This window comes from Ovis aries, chromosome 13, assembly GCF_016772045.2.
Source record: "Ovis aries strain OAR_USU_Benz2616 breed Rambouillet chromosome 13, ARS-UI_Ramb_v3.0, whole genome shotgun sequence".
NCBI lineage: Eukaryota > Metazoa > Chordata > Mammalia > Artiodactyla > Bovidae > Ovis > Ovis aries.
The window spans coordinates 10386102-10410580 of record NC_056066.1 but is presented as its reverse complement, the minus strand read 5'-3'; the positions used below and the strand labels follow the sequence as shown (position 1 = coordinate 10410580).

Below are 24479 nucleotides of genomic sequence, written 5' to 3'. Positions count from 1 at the left end.
TGCACACTCTTATTTTTCCCCCTGGTAAAGTCCCTAGGTTTTATCAGAGCTAAAGAGAGGCTCAGGCTTCCCTGGTTGCTCAGTGGTAAAGAATCTGCCTTCAGTGCAGGAGATGTGGGAGACCTAGTTTCGATCCCTGGGTTGGGAAGATCCCCTGGAGGAGGGCACAGAAACCTACTCCAGTATTCTTTCCTAGAGAACCCTACGGGCAGAGGAGCCTGGCGGGCTGCAGGCCATAGGGTGGTAAAGAGTGGGACACCACTGAAGAGACTTCACACACACACACACACACACACACACACACAAAGAGAGGTTCATTACACCCTTCAAATTAAGACTCATTAACTAAATGATCAGGGCAGAGATGCTGGGGTCTTATCACCAAAACATGGTGTCCAGACTAGCAACTTTAGCATCATTTTATAAAGTCTCTCAGACCCTACCCCAGACCTGCTAAATTGCAAACTACTTTTTCCATGATACAGAAGTGATTTGTATGGACATTAAAGTTTGAGAAGTGCTGTTTGAGGGCAATCAAATACGGCACAGATTTTTAGCCAGGATTTCACACTCACTATTATGTCTTTGCTGGATTCATTTTCAAGAGACAAAATGCCTATTAAATACCCTAACAGAAAATACTTTAACTAATGAGAACCTACTGTATAGCACAGGAAACTCAATACTCTGTAATGACCTAAATGGGAAAAGAATCTAAAAGAGTGGATATACATAACACTGATTTACTTGGCTGTACAGCAGAAACTAACGCAACATTATAAATCAGGCATCCTCTAATAAAAATTGATTTAAAAAACTTATGTCCACACAGAAACCTGCTTAAAAATACTTTAAGCCTTTTACAAAATTTGGCTGCCTTCAGTGTTAGTTGCAGCAGGCAGGCTATTTGATCTTCATCGCGGCACGTGGGATCTTTAGTTGCGCGCGCAAACTCCGAGCTGCAGCATGTGGGGACTAGTTCCCTGACCAGTAACCAAGCCCAGGGTCCCTGCGCTGGGAGTGTGGAGTCACTGGATCACCAGAGAAGCCTCAAGCCTTTACGTTTACAATGGAGATAGCAGGGGGAGGAGAGGGCGGTACCAACTGAGAGAGCAGCACTGAAATATACACACTGCCACGTGTAACGTAGACAGCTAATGGGAAGCCGCTGCATAGCACCGCGAGCTCAGCCTGGGGCTGTGTGACGACCTAGAGGGGTGGGATGGGGGCGGCGAGAGGAAGGTCCAAGAAGGAGGGGCCACATGGATACTTATGGCTGATTCATGCTGTTCTATGGCGAAAAACCAACACGACATTGTTGGGTTTTTTTTAATTAATTAATTTTTTGGAGGCTAATTACTTTACAATATTGTAGTGGTTTTGCCATACATTGACATGACATGAATCTGCCATGGGTGTACACGTGTTCCCAATCCTGAACCCCCCTCCCAAATCCCTCCCCATCCCATCCCTCTGGGTCATCCCACTGCACCAGCCCTGAGCACCCTGTATCATGCATCGAACCTGGACTGGCGATTCGTTTCACATATAATGTACAGGTTTCAATGCCATTCTCCCAAACCATCCCACCCTTGCCCTCTCCCACAGATTCCAAAAGACTGTTCTATACATCTGTGTCTCTTTTGCTGTCTCACATACAAGGTTACCATTACCATCTTTCTAAATTCCATATATAAGCGTTAGTATACTGTATTGGTGTTTTTCTTTTGGCTTACTTCACTCTGTATAATAGGCTCCAGTTTCATCCACCTCATTAGAACTGATTCAAATGTACTTTTTTAATGGCTGAGTAATTCTCCATTGTGTATATGTACCACAGCTTTCTTATCCGTTCATCTGCTGATGGACATCTAGGTTGCTTCCGTGTCCTGGTTATTATAAACAGTGCTGTGATGAACATTGGGGTACACGTGTCTTTTTCAGTTCTGGTTTCCTCGGTGTGTATGCCCAGCAGTGGGATTGCTGGGTCATAAGGCAGTTCTATTTCCAGTTTTTTAAGGAATCTCCACACTGTTCTCCATAGTGGCTGTACCAGTTTGCATTCCCACCAACAGTGTAAGAGGGTTCCCTTTTCTCCACACCCTCTCCAGCATTTATTGCTTGTAGACTTTTGGATCGCAGCCATTCTAACTGGTGTGGAATGGTACCTCATTGTAGTTTTGTTTTGCATTTCTCTGATACTGAGTGATGTTGAGCATCTTTTCATGTGTTCCAACACGACATTGTAAAGCAATTATCCTCCAGTTTAAAAAAATGGAGATGTGAGCCTCTCACAATAGTTTCCATTTTGACACTATCTTCTACTTATCAGTAGACTGCATTTAAATCTAATCATATAACCTACTTTATAAAGGTAGAAATCTGCTTTGTTAATTCTTAACTTTGACTCACGTTAGAATTACACAGTAAGCTTGAGAAGTATTGACGACTGGGTTTCACTCCTGGAGATCAGGATTTAGTTGATGTGGTTGTAGGTTATTGTTGTTGTTAAGTCATGTCTGACTCTTTTGGGACTCCATGGACTGTTGCCCACGGGCTCCTCTGTCCATGGGATTTCCCAGGCAAGAATACTGGAGTGGGTTGCCACTTCCTTCTCTAGGAGATCTTCCCCGACCCAGGGATTGAACCCGAACCTCCTATATTGGCAGGTGGATTCTTTACTGCTGAGCCACCTGGGAAACCCAGTTGTGGGTTAGGTCTGAGTATTTGCAAATATCTTCCAGATGATTCTAATATGCAGCCAAAATTGAAAGTTAAATTCAAGTTGAAAACCACTATATTTAATGGTGACAACATCTGCTCTCTTCAGACATTCTGTACAGCTCCCACAGATGGGAAAGTTAAGAACAGTCAGAAGATCCTGGTTTGATTGAATCATCTTCAAAATATAGCTAATAAATACAGGGAGATTAATGGGCCTGGAGGAGAAAAATAAATTACAAGTAAGGAGATGGGGAAGGCGAGAATAAACCCGGTGCCATGGGGTTGCAGTCAGAGGTACTGCTGCAAATTCATTACTTTTTAATATAACTGGATAGATATATCCATAGACATAGAGTTGTGATATCCCTATAAAATTAGGATCCTGAAAGGCTTAGGACAGGCTGAGGAATTGACAGGAGACTAAAGAGACATGACAACTCTGCTCAACACGTGATCCTGGATTTGATTCTTGGGTCATGATTGGGACATCAGTAAGTCGGATGGATGCTATTTCTCGATGTTGCTGGTCATCTTAGAGTTATGTGAAAGAGTGGTCTTGCACTTAGAAAATACACCCTGAAAGACTAAGGGGTGATGAGCAACTAGGTCCACACACTCCTAGATGGTTCTGCTAGGGTGCGGGAGGGCTCCGCAACTAAGCCACAGTGGCAGAATGATTAGTTTGAATTAAAGTTACTTAAAACACAACCAGCAAGAGTGACACTCTGACCTTCATTTTTGTCCCCCAGAAAGCAGAAAATAAATCTCTCATGAGAAAGGTGTACCCCTTGCCTCCAAGGGTAAGACACCCTTTTCACCAAGGAGAGGGAATTCGGGTCAAGAAATTTGTATAAACCTTATTACTTCTCGAATTTACTACCAGGGACAAACTTCTTAGATTCCTAATTGAGCACACAAAACCCAAGTTTCTTTGCCCTGTCAATTCATCTCTATTGTTTCTTTCTCTAAAGGGTATAAAAGTTGCCTGCTTCGAATGTTTGTATAGCCTAAGTTACAAAGGTAATCAGTTCAGTTCAGTTGCTCAGTCATGTCCGACTATTTGCAACCCCATGAATCACAGGCCTCCCTGTCCATCACCAACTCTCAGAGTTCACTCAGATTCACGTCCACCGTGTCAGTGATGCCATCCAGCCATCTCATCCTCTATAATCCCCTTCTTCTCCTGCCCCCAATTCTTTCCAGCATCAGAGTCTTTTCCAATGAGTCAACTCTTCACATGAGGTGGCCAAAGTATTGGAGCTTCAGCTTTAGCATCAGTCCTTCCAAGGAAATCCCAGGGCTGATCTCCTTGCAGTCCAAGGGACTCTCAAGAGTCTTCTCCAACACCACAGTTCAAAAGCATCAATTCTTCGGCGCTCAGCCTTCTTCACAGTCCAACACTCACATCCATACATGACCACAGGAAAAACCATAGCCTTGACTAGACGGACCTTAGTCGGCAAAGTAATATCTCTGCTTTTGAGTATGCTATCTAGGTTGGTCATAACTTTCCTTCCAAGGAGTAAGCGTCTTTTAATTTCATGGCTGCAGTCACCATCTGCAGTGATTTTGCAGCCCCCAAAAATAAAGTCTGACACTGTTTCCACTGTTTCCCCATCTATTTCCCATGAAGTGATGGGACCAGATGCCATGATCTTCGTTTTCTGAATGTTGAGCTTTAGGCCAACTTTTTCGCTTTCCTCTTTCATCAAGAGGCTTTTTAGTTCCTCTTTACTTTCTGCCATAAGGGTGGTGTCATCTGCATATCTGAGGTTATCGATATTTCCCCCGACATTCTTGATTCCAGCTTGTGTTTCTTCCAGTCCAGCCTTTCTCATGATGTACTCTGCATAGAAGTTAAATAAGCAGGGTGACAATATACAGCCTTGACGTACTCCTTTTCCTATTTGAAACCAGTCTGTTGTTCCATGTCCAGTTCTAACTGTTGCTTCCTGACCTGCGTACAGATTTCTCAAGAGGCAGGTCAGCTGGTCTGGTATTCACGTCTCTTTCAGAATTTTCCACAGTTGATTGTGATCCACACAGTCAAAGGCTTTGGCATAGTCAATAAAGCAGAAATCGATGTTTTTCTGGAACTCTCTTGCTTTTTCCATGATCCAGTGGATGCTGGCAATTTGATCTCTGGTTCCTCTGCCTTTTCTAAATCCAGCTTGAACATCAGAAGTTCACGGTTCACGTATTGCTGAGGTCTGGCTTGGAGAATTTTGAGCATTACTTTACTAGCATGTGAGATGAGTGCAATTGTGCGGTAGTTTAGCATTCTTTGGCATTGCCTTTCTTTGGGATTGGAATGAAAACTGACCTTTTCCAGTCCTGTGGCCACTGCTGAGTTTTCCAAATTTGCTGGCATACTGATTGCACCACTTTCACAGCATCATCTTTTAGGACTGGAAATAGCTCAACTGGAATTCCATCACCTCCACTAGCTTTGTTCGTAGTGATGCTTTCTAAGGCCCCCTTGACTTCACATTCCAGGATGTCTGGCTCTAGGTGAGTGATCACACCACTGTGATTATCTGGGTTGTGAAGATCTTTTTTGTACAGTTTTTCTGTGTATTCTTGCCACCTCTTCTTTATATCTTCTGCTTCTGTTAGGTCCATACCATTTCTGTCCTTTATCGAGCCTTCATCTTTGCATGAAATGTTCCCTTGGTATCTCTCATTTTCTTGAAGAGATCTCTAGTCTTTCCCATTCTGTTGTTTTCCTCTATTTCTTTGCATTGATTACTGAAGAAGGCTTTCTATCTCTTCTTGCTATTCTTTGGATCTCTGCATTCAGATGCTTATATCTTTCCTTTTCTGTTTTTCGCTTCTCTTCTTTTCACAGCTATTTGTAAGGCCTCCCCAGACAGCCATTTTGCTTTTTTGCATTTCTTTTCCATGGTGATGGTCTTGATCCTCGTCTCCTGTACAATATCACGAACCTCATTCCATAGTGTAATATTAAGACATATATACAATTTGTTGAAAAACCAAGAGAAATTCCCATGGATCATCTGTAAAGTAATACAATTATTCGTGAAGCAGACTTAAACAGTTGTCAAAATTAAATTTCGCATTTGCCACTAATTTAAGACAAACACTGTAATTTATAAAAAACATATTGAAAAAGTGAAAAAGAAAAAAGTTTGTTTTGGCCACTATTTAGGTTCTCATTTCCATGGGACCTGTGTGCACACGAATTAACATTTGTATTTTCTGTTAATCTGTTTTGTGTCAATTTTATTATTAGTCCAGCTAGAATTCAGGAGGGGTTGTGGGGAAATTTCCCCTACTTGACAGTTCAAAAACATTTACGGGAGTTCTGTGTACTTTTTCAGCTACTTTCATATAAATTGGATTTTTTTTTTCAAAATAAACAGCTTTCAAAAGTAATCAGATGTCACTTCTCTGCTTGAACTCTTCTCACAGAACTTATGTCCCACACAGACTTCCATGTGAAAGTTCAGAGTCACTTTATTCACAATGGTCCCAAACCGGAAAGAACTCAAAATGCCCATCCACTTGCGGAACAAACTGCTGATCCACACAATAGAGATACACCTCAAAAGCATTCTAGCGGACTCCCTTGGAGATGCAGCAGATGGGAATCCACCTGCTAATTCGGGGGCACAGGTTTGACCCCTGGTCTGGGAGGACTCCACACGCAGAGGAGCATCTAAGCCCATGTGCCTAGGGCCTGTGCCCCATAGCAAGAGAAAGCACCGCAATGGAAGCCTGGTGCACCGCGATGAAGAGGAGCCCCCGCTCACCACCACCAGAGGAAGCCTGTGCGGCAACAAAGATCCGGCACAACTAAAAATAAAAATAGCAGTAACAGCAACAAAAACACATTCTACGAACTTCCCTGGTGGTTCGGGGGTTAAGACTTCACACTTCCACTGCAGGGGGTGAGGTTCAATCCTTGGTTAGGCAACTAGGATCCCACATGCTGCCAGGTGAGGCCCCAAAATTAAATAAGAGCATTCTAGACAGGGCACAGTTGCAGCGATAGAAAGGAGATGGGTGGTTGCCTAGGGTTGGGATGGGGACACTGACTGCAAAGGAACACAAGGGAGCCCTTTCTCTGAGGCGTGACGGAATGCTCTGTACCCTATGACCTTCGCACAACTGTATACAACTGCCAAAACTCACCAAATACTAAAACGAGTGAACGCTACCACTGTAAGTAACTCAGTTTACAAGATCCTCTAATACTTCCCCATTTCGGAGTGCAAGCATGCCCTTAAAATGGCCTACACAGTCCCCTTTTCCATCCTCCCTCTCCCTCCCTCTAACACCAACCAATGTGGCCAACTTCCCCTTAAACAGCCACTCAGAGCAGAGCCAGTCTGTATTCTGAGACTAAGTACAGTCACTGAGACCAAGCAGTGAGAAAATGTACTAGCAACTGGGACTGCTGTCAACATACAAGAGCAGTCTTTTTTTCTAGTAGCTCACTGTTAATATATTTTACGGACGTACATGAACTTGACAACTAAAAAGTTATTCATAAGAGTCAGACTCTGCAAGTGGTGAAGTTTAAGGAATAAAAACTATTTTGCTTTTTCCTTACATATACATGTGGTAAAAATCTACGTAAGCCTAAAAAGTGGTCTTAACATAAATATATTCCACAAATACATTAAAAAAATCTAAGTGATAAGGAAAAGTCTTGTTTCAGAAAATATTAAAACAGGAACACAAAAAGTGATCAGTAGTGTCACTTTACCATGTGGTATGCATAAAAAATTGTCTGCTTCTAAAGACACCCATGGTTTTGCTAGCAGAGGACTGAACTGATAGCCCTAAGTAGATATCAAACACTACAGAAAATGAACTTTGGAAATACCTGAGTATTGGTGTTTAAGAAGCACGATGAGGCAGCAAGATTAGGACTGGCAACCATTGGGTTAGACTGCTAGTCTTCAAAAAGATTAAACATCTTTCCTTTGGAGGTCATTCAATCAAGAGGTATTAACTAAGCAGGTATTCCTTAGGAAACACCCTATCTCAAGAGGGTAGAGTATAAGACATGAAGTCTGAAGACAATATTCCCTTTTTCTCTGTTTTCCCAGAAAACATTTAATATAGTTACTGTTAAATGGTCTTTATTCAAGTAAAAAATGAATGAAAAGATTTGTGAAATGCCTACTACTGGTTCATTTATTTGACTCTGAAGACGAAATTCAGATCCTGCCCAGGTCTCATTTTCTTCTAATATGCAGGATGATCATTACTATTATTAGTACAAGTTTAAGTATTAGTATTGGTACAAGTATGAGTAAAAAAGGGACTTCCCTGGTGGCGCAGCGGGTAAGACTCTGTGCTCCCGAAGCAGCAGGGCCTGCGTTTGATTCACTCTCAGGGAACTAGATCCTACCTGCCACAACCAAAGATCCCACATGCTGCAACTAAGACTCAGTGCAGCCAAATAAATAAATACATGAATGAATAACACAAAAATAAGTCCCAGGATGGCAGTTCATATGCATAAAAAATAACACAGAAAATCTAATCAAGTGCTTGATCTAATTCTTTTACTTTTATTAAAGTGTCTCTACCATTAGCTGCTCCAAGATGACACTAGAAAAGCATCCCATTACAGTTTATGTACCTTAAGATGTGTCCTAGCCTAGCACCAGCATTTGATGATAGGGCAGTGGGTCAATAAATGAAATACTAGGTAAGGAATACAAATAAAAATTTTATTGTACAAAATTAAGGCCTTCACAGTTCACTAAGGCTAAACAGAGACTACGTAACCTTTCAAATCCTTTACAAAAAGCTCACATACACTTCCCCTTTCCCAGCTATTAAAATGAACTGATCAAATGCTATCAAAACGAAAGCTATAAATAACAGTGAGTCCTTTAAAGACAGCTATCCCAAATGTTATTTTTTGGCATAGGTGATCTTCATGGCATGGGACGGTGTGATCTTAAATCCTTGCAGAGCATCCCTAGCAGCTCCAGCCTGTCCATCATTTTCAAATTCAACAAAAGCGATGTCATGCCTCCCAGGTACCAAACGTACTTCCTTGAAACCAGGGAACCTATAATGAATGAAAACAATGCTTACATATGTAAACAATTTATATATATACAAATATAGAAATGACATCAAATACAAAATGTCTATTCTGTATTTAAATTTGTTAAGCAACATCATGATGTATGTCCAGGAAAATGATCACATCCCACCAAGAATCCTGAGTGGGATGAAAGAGCCTGAAATATAATTAATACCATGAAAAGAACGGCAGGAATCATGTAAGCCAATTCTATTCCTGTCACTTCATCAAAGCTTTGTCTTCTACTTTACTTATCAATTAGAATTAATAATTCAAACGTTAGAGGTAATTCAGCTTCTTATTTGCTTAATCTGCATACTGGTTTCAATTCAAGATTAATTCTGGAGCAAATCAATGAAGCCGTAAGGAATTATTGTATGGTATACAAACGGATTCAACCCAGGGAAGTGCTATCTATCCTGTCAGGAGGCTCTCAGAACACAGACTGTTTATGAAAACACTTACTGATTAAACAGCATGGAGAGCATCATCTCATTAGTCTCTTCTGGTAGATTATTAAGGAATAAAATATAGTTTGGAGGGTAATCAGGAACCTATTAAAAAGAAAAGGCCAAGTTAACTTAGAAGTATAAAAAGCATACTAAGTCACTTTGGCTCATACATTTAAATCTAAATTTCAGATAATTACATTCCACAGTTTAAGGCTTATGAAATCTTACCACATCAAGCTCTAAAGGTGAAAAACAGTGACATCAGAGAAGTAAACAAAACCTAACAGTAATTAAGACTGACATTCAAGTCACTTAGGAAATATTTGGAAGATTATAAATCTTATCAACAGTTTTAAAGTATTTAAATATTAAGTATTTAATTAACAGTCTTTAAAATAATATTTAAGTTTTAAGGATCTGGAGGCAGCTGGAATAGAAGGCTTTTGTCATCTGGATTATATAACTGGTCTTAACAAAACCAGAGATGGCATTGGTGTCACCCATCCTCAGCTGCTTAACCCTCAGATACTCAATCCTACTGCATACTACCTCCCAGTGTGTAAGAAAATTAAAAAAAAAAAAAAAAAAGATTTCCACTTAGTGCTACAACTACGGAGCCCATGCTCTGCAACAAGAGAAGCCACTGCAATGAGAAGCCCGCACACCGCAGCTAGAGTGTAGCCCCCACTCACACAACTAGAGAAAGTTTGTGCATAGCAACGAAGACCCAAAGTAGCCAAAAATAAAAAAATTGATAGAGAAAAAGAGAAAGTTTCCATGTAGAACCTATATTTGGCGACTTTTCATGTGTTTCCCAAGTAAACGAGAGTGAATTTCTCGGGAGAAAAGAGATGAAATGTACAGAACTGAGGGCTTAGAGAATTATGTGCTGGACCTCAGCTGCTGGGAGACTTCTAAGCAGTAGACAATGTGAGAACCTTAAAGTCAGAGGAGGAAACCTCAGTGGTGCAAGGGATTCCCTGGAGGTAAGGATCCTGTCGGACGCTAGCACCTAAGGGACCAAGTGGGAAACCATTAGTGTATAACTCAAGATTTCTGAGGCCTTTATTGGGAAGATTTAGTAGCGTTTCCTGATAAGTCTATATTGTGCTAAGTTGCTTCAGTTGAGTCTGACTCTTTGCAACCACATGGACTATAGCCGCCAGGGTCCTCGGCCCATGGAATTCTCCAGGCAAGAAAACTGGAGCGGTTGGCCATTTCCTCCTCCAGGGGATCTTCCCAATCCTGGTAAGAACACACGTCTCCTGCAGCTCCTGCACTGCAGGCGGATTCTATACCGTGGAGTCACTGGGTAAAGATCTGTATCAGGAGACTTACACATATATGTACTGAGGAAATAAGAACAAAGGTAACCATAGAACAACTTCGCTCTTTGAGAAAAGATGGGTTAGTGCTTTAGCCAATGGGAATGGATTCCAAGCAACAAGCCCGAAAAGCTCTGGGCCACATCATGTGAAGAAAACAACTATTCTGCTTCTTATCTTTATAGAACTTAGAATATATTGCTTAATCCTGTCATTGATCATTGTGGGAAGCAAGGAATAAAGTCAGGTTTTGTTTTCTTCTTCTTAAAGAAAATGTTTTGAGGAAGGAGGTTCCACATTATTGTGGCTTACAGATGGAATCGTTTTCAGTTTTTGGAGACATGAGGCTTGTTGTACATTACTGCTATTGTTTTGTAATTTTATTTTAAAGTAAGTATCACATGGGAAAAAATATTACCTGAGGATTTGGTGTTGCATTTCCTTGGGTATTAGCTGAATTTGGTGTTCCCTAAAGGAAAAAGAGTGAGAAACAGTTAAAACTTCCAATCCCTCTGAAAAAGTAGCAAGTGTTTAAAATTACTGCACTAAAAATAAGATTAACATAAGATTTTTTTATTCCATTTTATTTTGAGAATTTACATCTTAAAACTCTGACTCGAACATTTATGTATTTGTAACTTGTCAAATATTTTTGAAAGGTCTGTATCATAAAAGTCAACCTCTAAGTTTCAAAATTATGGAGAAATATACAGGAGAAAAACCAAGGACCAGCCTTTCTCACTTTTCTTTTTTTAAAACAACTAGAAAAAAAACTCAAGCATTATACTTATCAAAACTGATTTCTAATTACTTTCAATCCCAAAGTAACTAGTTTTTGGATGATAATTTCACCTTTATCTGGAATTTTTAAATTAGATTTTTGAATTTATGAACTGTTCAAAGAAGACTAATTTCAGTGGAATACTAAATAAAGATAAAATCTATAGTATTATTTATACACAGAACTCGAAAAATAAGCCAACAGATATTAACATATTTTGGATAATGATGGAGGAAGGAGGATAGATGCAAATTCAAATAAAACTGTCTGATATACAACAAAATATGAACTTTTGCCCATCTTACCTGACCAGGCTTTTTGTTCACAGTTGTTGCAGTCTGTTCCACAGTTTTGGCTTTCTTCTTTTCTTTTTTCTTTTCTTTGTCAGCAAAAGTGCCACGCATTTTAGATATTATATCAGAATCTGTTTTGGCATACTGGATTCGCTGTTTTAATTATTTTTTAAAAAGTTATTTTTCATCTACACTTGTCATTAATATTTCAAATTTCATTACACAAATATGAGCTAATTTTAAACACATGCTGAAGGAAATCTGTCAAGTATGCTGAGTGCCAACAGAAAATAAATTGTGGCCCTGATTTGCAACTGAGACAAGGTTAGATTCAACTGTGTTTATTTGAAGAACCATAGATTTTCATATGGGAGAAACAGAACTTGGAAAAATCTGTACCACTGATCCTCTCCACTAAAAGACAGAAAAGAGTACACTGGAAAGCTGTCTATGCCTTACAGGAACGTTCGACAGGTCAAGATGTGCATGGAGTTTGTTACTTCTCAAGTTAAAGTACTGAAGACTGAGAATGACTTTTCTTTGAATCTGGAATATTACTTTTAAACGAAATAATGAATAGTGGCATCAACTTAAATTTTAAAAGCTTTGAAAGGAAATAAGATGGCATCATAGCTGTGCAACCAGGCCACTTGCATGAATAATACACCACGCGCAACATAAAACTTTTTTTTCCTGGGGTCCAGAAAGCTGAAACTACCTCTCTGATCATACTGAAACACCAGTTCTACCAATTCCTCTCTATGGTTGTCTTCTATGGCAAGAATTAGAAAAAGTGACATTTTACAATATACAGGTTTGCTAATGTACAGCTCAGGGAACTCTACTCAGTACTCTGTGACTTAAAATGGGAGGGAAATCCAAAAAAGAGGGGATGTATGTATACATAGGGCTGATTCACTTTGATGTATAGTAGAAACACAACACTGCAGAGCAACTATACTCCAACAGAAATTAATTTTTAAAAATAATGAAGGTTTGAAAACAAAGAATTTGTTAAAACCAAGAGCAGCTCTTTCCTCTCTTTGATGTTAACTAGAGATGACTATATGGGGGAAACAAGAGGAGGGCAAGCCTCTCACAACATCTCCATCCCTTCAGTCAGTCAGTTCAGTTGCTCAGTTGGGTCCAATTCTTTGAACTCCGTGGACCGCAGCACACCAGGCCTCCCTGTCCATCACCAACTACTGGAACTTACTCAAACTCATGTCTGTTGAGTCAGTGATGCCATCCAACCATCTTCTCTTCTGTCATCCCCTTCAATCTTTCCCAGCATCAGGGTCTTTTCCAGTGAGTCAGTTCCTTGCATCAGGTGGACAAAATATTGGAGTTTCAGCTTCAGCATCAGTCCTTCCAATGAATTTTCAGCACTGATTTCCTTTAGGATGGACTGGTTGGATCTTGCAGTGCAAGGGACTCTCAAGAGTCTTCTCCAACATCACAGTTTAAAAGCATCAATTCTTCAGCACTCAGCTTTCTTTATAGTCCAACTCTCACATCCATACATGACTACTGGAAAAACCATAGCTTTGACTAGATGGACCTTTGTTGGCAGAGTAATGTCTCTGCTTTTTAATATGCTGTCTAGGTGGGTCATAACTTTTCTTCCAAGGAGCAAGTGTCTTTTAATTTCATGGCTGCAGTCACCATCTGCAGTGATTTTGGTGCCCCCCCCAAAATAAAGTCTGTCACTGTTTCCACTGTTTCCCTATCTATTTGCCATGAAGTGATGGGAGCGGATGCCATGATCTTAACTTTTCAATGTTCAGTTTTAAGCTAGCTTTTTTGCTCTCCTCTTTCGCTTTCATCAAGAGGTTCTTTAGTTCTTCTTCACTTTCTGCCATAAGGGTGGTGTCATCTGCGTATCTGAGGTTATTGATATTTGTCCCGGCAATACTGATTCCAGCTTGTGCTTCTTCCAGCCCAGTGTTTCTCATGATGTACTCTGCATATAAGCTAAATAAGCAGGGTGACAATATACAGCCTTGACGTACTCCTTTTCCTATTTGGAACCAGTTTGTTATTTCATGTCCAGTTCTAACTGTTGCGTCCTGACCTGCATATAGGTTTCTCAAAAGGCAGATCAGGAGGTCTGGTATTCCCATCTCTTTAAGACTTTCCCAGTTTGCTGTGATCCACACAGTCAAAGGCTTTCGCGTAGTCAATAAAGTAAAAGTAGATTTTTTTGTAACTCTCTGGCTTTTTTGATGATCCAAAAGACGTTGGCAATTTGATTTCTGGTTCCTCTGCTTTTTCTAAATCCAGCTTGAACATCTGGAAGTTCACGGTTCATGTACTGTTGAAGCCTGGCTTGGAGAATTTTGAGGAGTGCTTTGCTAGTGTGTGAGATGAGTGCAACTGTGTAGTAGTTTGAGCATTCTTTGGCAGTGCCTTTCTTTGGGATTGGAATGAAAACTGACCTTTTCCAGTCCTGTGGCCACTGCTGTTTTCCAAATTTGCTGGCATATTGAGTGCACCACTTTCACAGAATCATCTTTTAGGACTGGAAATAGCTCAACTGGAATTCTATCACTTCTACTAGCTTTGTTTATAGTAATGCTTCCTAAGGCCCACTTGTCTTCACATTCCAGGATGTCTGGCTCTAGGTGAGTGATCACACCACTGTGATTATCTGGGTCATGAAGATCTTTTTTGTACAGTTCTTCTGTGTAGTCTTGCCACCTCTTCTTAGTATCTTGATTCTGTTAGGTCCATACCACTTCTGTCCTTTACTGTGCCCATCTTTGTATGAAATGTTCCCTCGGTATGGCTAATTTTCTTGAAAAGATCGCTAGTCTTTCCCATTCTATTGTTTTCTTCTATTTCTTTGCAATGATCACCGAGAAAGGCTTTCTTATCTCTTCTTGCTATTCTTTGAAACTCTGCATTCAAATGGGTATCTCTTTCCTTCTTTCCTCTGCCTTTCACTTCTCTTCTTTTCACAGCTATTTGTGAGGCCTCCTCAACCATTTTGCCTTTTTGCATTTCTTTTTCTTGGGGATGGTCTTGATCCCTGTCTCCTGTACAATGTCACGAACCTCCATCCATAGTTCTTCATGCACTTTATCAGATCTAATCCCTAATCTATTTCTCACTTCCACTGTATAATCATAAGGGATTTGATTTAGGTCATACCTGGATGGTCCAGTGGTTTTCCGTACTTTCTTCAATTGAAGTCTGAATTTGGCCGTAAGGAGTTCATGATCTGAGTCATAGTCAGCTCCTGGTCTTGTTTTTCCTGACTCTATAGAGCTTGCCCATCTTTGGCTGCAAAGAATATAATTAATCTGATTTCGGTACTGACCATATGGTGATGTCCATGTGTAGAGTCTTCTCTTGTGTTGTTGGAAGAGGGTGTTTGCTATAACCAGTGCGTTCTCTTGGCAAAATTCTATTAGCCTTTGCCCCGCTTCATTCTGTACAAGGCCAAATTTGCTTGTTACTCCAGGTGTTTCTTGACTTCCTATTTTTCCATTCCAGTCCCCTATAATGAAAAGGACATCTTTGGGGGGTGTTAGTTCTAGAAGGTCTTGTAGGTCTTCACAGAACCATTCAACTTCAGCTTCTTCAGCATTACTGGTCAGGGCATTACAATGGTCATCTGAGTTAAATTCACCCACTCCAGTCCATTTTAGTTTGTTGATTCCTAAAATGTTGATGTTCACTCTTGCCATCTCCTGTTTGACCACTTCCAATTTGCCTTAATTCATGGACGTAACATTCCAGGTTCCTATGCAATATTGCTCTTTATATCATCAGACTTTACTTTCATCACCAGTCACATCCGCAACTGGGTTCTGTTTTTGCTTTGGCTCTGTCTCTTCACTCTTTGTGGAGTTATTTTTCCACTAGTCTCCAGCAGTATACTGGGCACCTACCAACCTGGGGAGTTCATCTTTCAGTGTTCTATCTTTTTGCCTTTTCATACTCCATCCCTTAGGCTTCTTCTGATTGCAGGACTTCCTCCAAGTGGACTTAACCCTGCCAGCAACTTTGTTAGTCTTGCACATCATCATGTAACCAAAAGGAGCAGATCTGGGCTAACTCTGACTTGGTCCAGGGATTTTCTCCCAACTCCCCTGGGTCTTCAACCTTCTTCTGACCTGAGAAGATCTTGGGTGATCTTGTACTTGTCCCTGTGGCCTGTGAAAATCTCTCATCTCAGCCCTCGCTCTTAGCTGGCTGGTCTAGAGCAGCAGTTCTCGAGTTGAGGAGAATCTGCCCACCAGAACACAGCTGGCACTGCTGGCTGGAGATACTGTATCATCACGCTAAGTGGGCAGAGGCCAGACATGCTGTTAAACACTCTCCAATGAACCAGAAAGCCCAAACAAACAAAAAAAAAAGTTATTCAGTTCAAAATGTCAGTAGTGCCAGTGTTGAAAAATAGTAGACTAAATACTGATGAGAGATAAAAATTCACCCAGAGCTTAGAGAAGGCGCAAGATTTACATTTATACCAGAGGTTTCAAGACAGACACCCTTAGGAAGATGGTTTCACTTTACTGAGGTATTTTTGGAATTAAAGAATCAAATGTCCTTGAATCACAGAGAATAATTTTGTTCTGAGTTCCAAGTCATAGACAATTTTGCTCATTTCTGATCTGGTATGTTGGCGTTAAATAGAAGAGCAACTGAAACCACCTAAGTAAATATAAACAAGATAGCTCAAGGAACATTCTTTCCCTCTTCCAGGATGCTGGAGATCTGGCAGTACCTCCTACTTTCCTGCAGGCAGAGAAGAGACCTCCTAAAATACCTCCAATATGAGATCAGTGTAATGGGCTTGTCCCTTTGATTTTTAGTAACTAGCTGGCAAGGTGAAGCCGGTGCCAAATGCAGCAAACAATTTCCAGCTTTCCTGGCCTTCAATCCCAGGCATATGCAAACGTGTCATCCCAACTTAACAAACAGTCCTAAAACCCTTTATGGGAATAAATGGCTTCTCCATACTAACGTAATTTCAGATTTAAACTAAAACCCAGTCTTATGCTACTACCAGCTGAGATCTCAATTATGCTAGTTCTTCATGCTACTGAGAAAGATAAACTGGTTTCAGGAAATGCCAATTTACTGTAAGTTGGGTAGGTAGGTACTACCCCTTCTCAGTTTTTCTGGAATACAAGTTTTCAAACATACGATGGTGGGAAACAGTCAGGTGGGAAATGATGGGAAAAGGAGCATTGGATAGAGGATGGGCAGAAAATGTGTGGCAGTTTAACAGACAAAAAGTGCTCAGTCCTGAATTAAACAGTGCAGTACCGAGGTCCGTGGAGTGCTGACTATGCCAACACTGCCTGGTATTCTGCGTTAGGTCTTCTTAGGACACAGATAAACCCTTCCATCTGCACACCTTCTGTGGCTGCTTCTCCAACTATAAAGGCAGTTTAAGGAGCTGCAAAAGAGATCATCTGGCTCGTAAAGCCTAAAATATTTACTATCTGGCCCTTTACAGATCAGATGCCTATCCTAATTGAGGGGAAAAAAAAATCACAATATTGGATGTCAGCAGATTAGCTTTCAAGTCCTGACGATGCCACTGGTTACAGTAACGTAAGATTTCTGTGCCTGATTTTTAATTTGTAAAAAGAGATCACAGTGGTATTCTGCACTACAGATTATGAGCCAAATCCAGCCCATGGCCTGTTTTTGTATGGCCTATGAGTTACGAACTTTTTTCTTTCTGTTTACAATTTTTATTTTTTATTTTATTTTTTTTTTTTAAAGGGTTATTTAAAACACACACACACACACCTAAGAATGTGCAGTACAAACTCTATGTGGTCCACAAAGCTTGTATTATCTGGTCCTTTATAAGAGTTTTTGCTTGCCTGTAAATTTGACCAAAATATATTCAGTCTGCTTATTCTTTTTTTTTTTTAAATAGGTGGTAAAACGGAACAAGCACAAAAAGCCAGTTAATGGCAGAACCAGAATGAGAACATGGGACCTTGAAACTCTCGGCCTCGGCTCTTTCCCCAACACCCCTTCCCATCACATTCCAGTTCCAGAAGAAAAGCACTAAAATCCATACCCAAGGGAGACTGTACCCATTCAAACACCAAGAGACCTCTGGATTATATACTCTTTCTCCAGCCTGATCCAATCCTCTACCATCTCTGACTTATACCAATGCCTCCTGAGTTCCCTGCTTCCCTTCCCACAATTCAACTTTGACCCAACAGCTAAACGTGAAATCTCAGGTCTCTCCTGAGTTTAAAACTGTCCTTAGATCAGCGCTTTGACTGCATAGCGTCTAAAGTACAGTATTTCACTATGGTATTTTTTGAAATTTCGGACTGGATTTCCTCTTTGACTCACCATTTTTGTTTTGTGGTTGTTTTACAAGTTTACAAACAGAGGTTTCTTTTTAATCTTCTGAGTAATTAATTTCTAGTTCTTAGTTCTTTTGAGAGGACAGTATTGCCTATACTGCCATTGTTCTTAAAATATTCTACATCTTCTGTATTTTGCTTTTGCCCATCTGAAGTATCATAACTCAAAAAGTGAATATTACAAACTCTACTACTAATGTGTTTCTATAAAAATAAATACATAAATGAACCCCAACCCACTACACAGAAGGCAGAAAGCAACAGCCACACTGTCAAGGGTATATTTACAAATCTACCATACCATTAATAGTGATTAAAGCCAAAATAAGATTGATTTACCATTGGTTTGCCATAAAATGGAAATCCTTGTAACTGTCTCAAGGCATTTGTAGATGAGCCCAGTTCCTTAAATATAACAAAGGCTTGTCCCCTCATCTTCATGGTCTTCAAAGCAACGATATCTACCACGTGGCCAAACTGAGAAAACAGGGCATACAGGGATCTCTTCAATTCTGCACAAAATTAGAGGGGAAACAAGGCATCTGTGGATGAAACTATGACTGAAATTCTTCTTAACATGACATTGCACTGAATGCACTCCGCTCATTTATTTATACAAAGTTACATATTTTAATAACATACTATTCCCAATGGCTGTTTAATTTTAAGAGTTTCTGAAATGGTTTCATCTGAGTGAAAACAGATTCAACACATCTTCAGCCCCTACTTATTTTTAATCTTTAAAAAGCCTTAAAGTCTTTACACAACAAGGGATAAACCATTATTTCACGCAGTGAGAAAGATGACTAGATGAGAACTTTTGAAGCTGTATAATTTTTAAGATGGTAGTAAATAAACACACTAGTTTTTTTTTTAAAAAACACTTACCTTCCTTTTTAATTTTGTCATTCATATTGTTGATATAAATTGTATGATTTGGTCTGATATCCATGTTTTGTGTTAAACTGTTCCAATAGCCTAAAAAGACAATAAATATTCTGTTACTAAACAGGGAGGATTCGTTCACGTCATAGGGTGGCATTAAGGACATAGAACAAAGGTACTGACTTTTCAATTCTTTCAGCCCCAAATGTCAGTTTGAAAACTGAAAATATCAGTTTGGGGGTAGTCTTTAAAACCTCTCCAAAACTTGCGAGCCCTCCTTTTTAAAGAAAAGAACAGTTCTCAGGTTGAAAACTTGGTGCCGCACCATTATCTAGTCAATTTTTAATAATATTCCTTTATTCCATACTTCTATTTTTATAACCTATTTCTTCCATGACAAGTGAGACTGTTTTTATCCATTTGCCTAATGAAACTTTTCCTTTTAAACAATATTTAAAAAGTGAATAGATTCGGTGAAAAATGAAAAAAACAAGCTAACTAATGCACGTTCAGTAAAAATCATAAGATACAGAACATTAATGAAATTGGCTAAGAATCCTTGCATGGGTACTCTCATAAAGCACTTCCATATTATTGCTTAATTTACACACACCATCACCAACAGTCCTGATTCCAAAGTCAAATGGAACCGACTTGAAACGCTGGTATAGTACAGCATGATGGTTAAAAACTTAGGATCTAGTGCCAGTGGATTTGAATTCAAATCTTTCTATGCTTCTTACTAGCTGCTTGACTGATGGCAAGTTCCTTAATTTCACAGGTTCATATCTGTAAAATGGGGATGGTGATTTGCCCAATAGAGCTCAGAAGACTAAATGAGATAAAATTCTTTGCAGCTTTAGAATGAGCAGTAAGCACTTACAACAGCTGTCACTGCTGTTTATCACAGAATAAAGCACAGATTCCCAGGTGGCTCAGTGGTAAAGCATCGGCCTGTCAACGCAGGAGACGCGGGCCCGAACCATGGGTCACGCAGATCCCCTGAAGGAAATGGCAACCCACTCCAGTATTCTTGCCTGGGAAATCCCATGGATAGAGGAGCCTGGCGGAATACAGTCCATGGGTCGCAAAGAGTGGAACATGATTTGGCGACGAAACAAAAAGTTAATGCAAGTTCTTTCCCACGGTTACATAGGTGATACGCAGGAGGCCTGAAAATTCAACCCTCGTTTTCTGTCTCTTGCACTTTTATTTCACACCCACCACACTATTTCATTTTTCCCACTCTTTAGTCACGAACTGGGACCTTGCTTTATTCCCTGATAACCCACATATACCTTCATTTCACAAACATTTACACTCATAGTACTTGCATAGCGTAGGATGTCTGACAAGCAAAACGCCTACAGATGAGGACTGTTCTGTAGGTTAACAGGTGAAAGGTAACGCAATCCCAAAGAAAGGCAATGCCAAAGAATGCTCCAACTACCGCACAATTGCACTGATCTCACATGCTAGTAAAATAACGCTCAAAATTCTCCAAGCCAGGCTTCAGCAATACGTGAACCATGAACTCCCTGATGTTCAAGCTGGTTTTAGAAAAGGCAGAGGAACCAGAGATCAAATTGCCAACATCCACTGGATCATGGAAAAAGCAAGAGAGTTTCAGAAAAACATCAATTTCTGCTTTATTGACTATGCCAAAGCCTTTGACTGTGTGGATCACAATCAACTGTGGAAAATTCTGAAAGAGATGGGAATACCAGACCACCTGACCTGCCTGTTGAGAAATCTGTATGCAGGTCAGGAAGCAACGGTTAGAACTGGACATGGAACAACAGACTGGTTCCAAATAGGAAAAGGAGTACGTCAAGGCTGTATATTGTCACCCTGCTTATTTAACTTCTATGCAGAGTACATCATGAGAAACGCTGGACTGGAAGAAACACAAGCTGGAATCAAGATTGCCAGGAGAAATATCAATCACCTCAGATATGCAGATGACACCACCCTTATGGCAGAAAGTGAAGAGGAACTAAAAAGCCTCTTGATGAAAGTGAAAGAGGAGAGTGAAAAAGTTGGCCTAAAGCTCAACATTCAGAAAATGAAGATCATGGCATCCAGTCCCATCACTTCATGGCAAATAGATGGGGAAACAGTGGCAACAGTGTCAGACTTTATTTTTGGGGGCTCCAAAATCACTGCAGATGGTGACTGCAGCCATGAAATTACAAGACACTTACTCCTTGGAAGAAAAGTTATGACCCACCTAGACAGCATATTCAAAAGCAGAGACATTACTTTGCCAACTAAGGTCCGTCTAGTCAAGGCTATGGTTTTTCCAGTGGTCATGTATGGATGTGAGAGTTGGACTGTGAAGAAGGCTGAGAGCCGAAGAATTGATGCTTTTGAACTGTGGTGTTGGAGAAGACACTTGAGAGTCCCTTGGACTGCAAGGAGATCCAACCAGTCCATTCTGAAGGAGATCAGCCCTGGGATTTCTTTGGAAGGAATGGTGCTAAAGCTGAAACTCCAGTACTTTGGCCACCTCATGAGACGAGTTGACTCACTGGAAAAGACTCTGATGCTGGGAGGGATAGGGGGCAGGAGGAGAAGGGGACGACCGAGAATGAGATGGCTGGATGGCATCAAGGACTCGATGGACGTGAGTCTGAGTGAACTCTGGGAGATGGTGATGAACAGGGAGGCCTGGCGTGCTGCGATTCATGGAGTCGCAAAGAGTCGGACACGACTGAGCGACTGAACTGAACTGAACGCCTCTCAGAGGTTTGAGACCCCTAAACTGAATCTTGGTGGATTGGTGACTCGAAGACGATGAAGAGAAGGAAGTGACAGGGATCAAACTGAGCAGGGGCGCAGGGAGTCGCCTTCCGGATTCAAAAGGGGAGCCTCTGGGAGGTCCCTGAGAACGCACGGCGCGCGGTAATCGCCTCGCATACGCGAAGGTTTTCCGTAACTTCACACGCGCGAGGGTGCCGGCTCTCCAGACGCAGCGACGTCCGCCCACGGGCTCCGCCCGAAGCCCCAGGAAGCGGCCACGCCATGCCCGGCCCCAAAGTGTCCCGCCTAAGACAAGCTCTAAGTCCAGGGGCCTCGCCAGACCCGAGCGTCAGTTTCCAGGCCTTCCTCGGCGACCCACCACGCACCCTCGGCTGCATATATTCCGGCCCCAGCGCAGCGGACCGCTTATTCTCGGCTCCCGCAGGGGAAGGTCTGCCTAAGCCGCAACCCGCAGCCAGAAGAGAGGAGAGAGCGAAGAAAAAAACCCCGCCAACTCACCGAACAGGTCCTCTACGTCCCGTAACAACCACAAGCCAGAACCCGGAAGCGGAACCAGCCACCGGAAATGACGCTACCACGCACCTCAATCGAAAGCCGATCAGTCAAGAAGCCGAGCCCAGAGTGGATCGATGTCCGTCGGTCTAGACCACAGTAAGTAATCGCTCTGAGCATGCGCACACCTGGTGGATGGGGAGAACAGGTGTGAAGGGGAAACGCGGTAAGGGAAATAGGCCTGGGGGAATTCTGTGGGTTTAACTCGAATTCTGGGGGAGCGCAGTAAGAGTATAAGGACAGACGGTGATCAGTTCCGTCACCATGAGTTAGCGCTGTTTAACCTAGAACATCCTGATAAACACATCTGTGGGCTTCCCTAGTGGTTCAGACGGTAAAGAATCAGCCTGCAATGCGGGAAACCTGGGTTCGATCCCTGGGTTGGGAAGATTCCCTGGAGGAGAGGGCATGACAACCCACCCCGGTATTCTTGCCTGTGAAATCCCGTGGACAGAGGAGCATGGTGGCCTGCACTCCATGGGATGGTCCAGTTGGACACGACTAGACAGGACAAACACATCAGTAAGTTGAAAGCACTGTAAGATGCAACTGAGAACACATGTAATAACACCTAACTTACCCAGCATCACACATTTAATCCAGACCTATCACAAAGGTGCTCAGAACACTCACAGTAGCCTTTTTGTTGTTAAGCCACTCAGTCGTGTCCGACTCTTTGCAGCCCCATGGACTGCAGCACACCAGCCTTCCCTGTCCTGCAGCATCTCCTGGAGCTTGCTCAAACTCATGTCCATTGAGTTGGTGATGCCATCCAACCATCTCATCCTCTGTCATCCCCTTCTCCTCCTGCCTTCAATCTTTCCCAGCATCAGGGTCTTTCCTAATGAATCAGTACTTCACATCAGGTGACCACTGTATTGGAACTTCAGCTTCAGCATCAGTCCTTCCAATGGATATTCAGGATTGATGCCCTTTAAGATTGACTGGTTGGATCTCCTTGCAGTCCAGGGGACTTTCAAGTGTCTTCTCCAACAACACAGTTCAAAAGCATCAATTCTTCAGTGCTCAGCCTTCTTTATGGTCCAACCCTCGCATCCATATGTGACTACTGAAAAAACCATAATTTGACTAGATGGACCTTTGTTGGCAAAGTAATGTCTCTGCTTTTAATATCCTGTCTAGGTTGGTCATAGCTTTTCTTCAAGGAGCAAGCGTCTTTTAATTCCACTGCTTCAGTCACCATAGGCAGTGATTTTAGAGCCCAAGAAAATAGTCTCTCACTGTTTCCATTGTTCCTCCAAATGTTTGCCATGAAATGATGGTACTGGATTCCAAGTCCTTCATTTTCTGAATGTTGAGTTTTAAGCCAGCTTTTTTATTCTCCTCTTTGACTTTCATCATGAGGCTCATTAGTTCTTCGCTTTCATCCATAAGAGTGGTGTCATCTGCATATCTGAGGTTATTGATATTTCCCCTGACAATCTTGATTCCAGCTTGTGCTCTATCCAGGCTGGCATTTGGTATGATGTACTCTGCATATAAGTTAAATAAGCAGGGTGACAATATAAAGCCTTGATGTATTTCTTTCCCAATTTTGAACCAGTCCATTGTTCCATGTCCGGTTCTAACTGTTCCTTCTTGACCTGCATACGGATTTTTCAGGAGGCAGGTCAGGTGGTCTGATATTCCCATCTCTTTAAGTATTTTCCATAGTTTGTTGTGATCCACATAGTCAAAGGCTTGCAAATAGTCAATGAAGCTGAAGTAGATGTTTTTCTGTAATTCTCTTCCTTTTTCTATGATCCAGTGAATGTTGGTAATTTGATCTCTGGTTCCTCTGCCTTTTCTAAATCCAGCTTGAACATCTGAAAGTTTTTGGTTCATGTACTGTTGAAGCCTAGCCTGGAGAATTTTGAGCATTACTTACTTTGCTAGTGTGTGAGATGAGTGTAATTGTGCAGTAGGTTGAACATTCTTTGGCATTGCCTTTCTTTGGGATTGGAATGAAAACTGACCTTTTCCAGTCCCGTGGCCACTGCTGAATTTTCCAAATTTGCTGGCATATTGAGTGCACCACTTCAGCAGCAGCATCTTTTAGGATTTGAAATAGCTCAGCTGGAATTCCATCACCTCCACTATCTTATAGTTGGGCAAAAATCATCCATACAAAGCCAATTTTATAATAATGTGTTAAACATCACGTGCAATTTGTTGAATACTACACTGAAAGTGAAAAACACAACAGCAGTCTGGGTACAGAATGTAGTTCACCCTCATGGTCACATGACTGACTGCACTGCAGGGAAATGGAAGGATG

At 41.3% G+C, this 24479-nt stretch overlaps 1 protein-coding gene across 2 annotated transcripts; it reads right to left on the bottom strand.

Moving 5' to 3' along the window:
- Positions 1-8411: 8411 nt before the first annotated feature.
- SNRPB2 (small nuclear ribonucleoprotein polypeptide B2) lies at positions 8412-22207 on the bottom strand. Of its 2 annotated transcripts, none has more exons than XM_042230426.1 (7): positions 19770-22207; positions 18890-18979; positions 18341-18513; positions 11661-11801; positions 10993-11043; positions 9263-9351; positions 8412-8779 (listed from the first exon to the last, which is right to left on the bottom strand). In XM_042230426.1, exons 2-7 carry the CDS (start codon positions 18951-18953, stop codon positions 8620-8622), a joined length of 678 nt encoding a protein of 225 aa, XP_042086360.1. In that variant the 5' UTR covers positions 18954-18979; positions 19770-22207; the 3' UTR covers positions 8412-8619. The 2 variants fall into 2 exon arrangements, with proteins under 2 accessions (XP_042086360.1, XP_004014217.1); XM_004014168.4 differs by having other exon boundaries at positions 22148-22207.
- Positions 22208-24479: the final 2272 nt, after the last annotated feature.

Coding starts and splice junctions, on each gene's coding strand:
- SNRPB2 (XM_042230426.1), bottom strand. CDS start 18,953: ATGGATATCAGACCAAATCATACAATTTATATCAACAATATGAATGAC. Junction 18,514..18,889: donor TGACAAAATTAAAAAGGAAG/GTAAGTGTTTTT, acceptor AATTTTGTGCAG/AATTGAAGAGATCCCTGTAT. Junction 8,780..9,262: donor CTCTCCATGCTGTTTAATCA/GTAAGTGTTTTC, acceptor CATTCATTATAG/GTTCCCTGGTTTCAAGGAAG.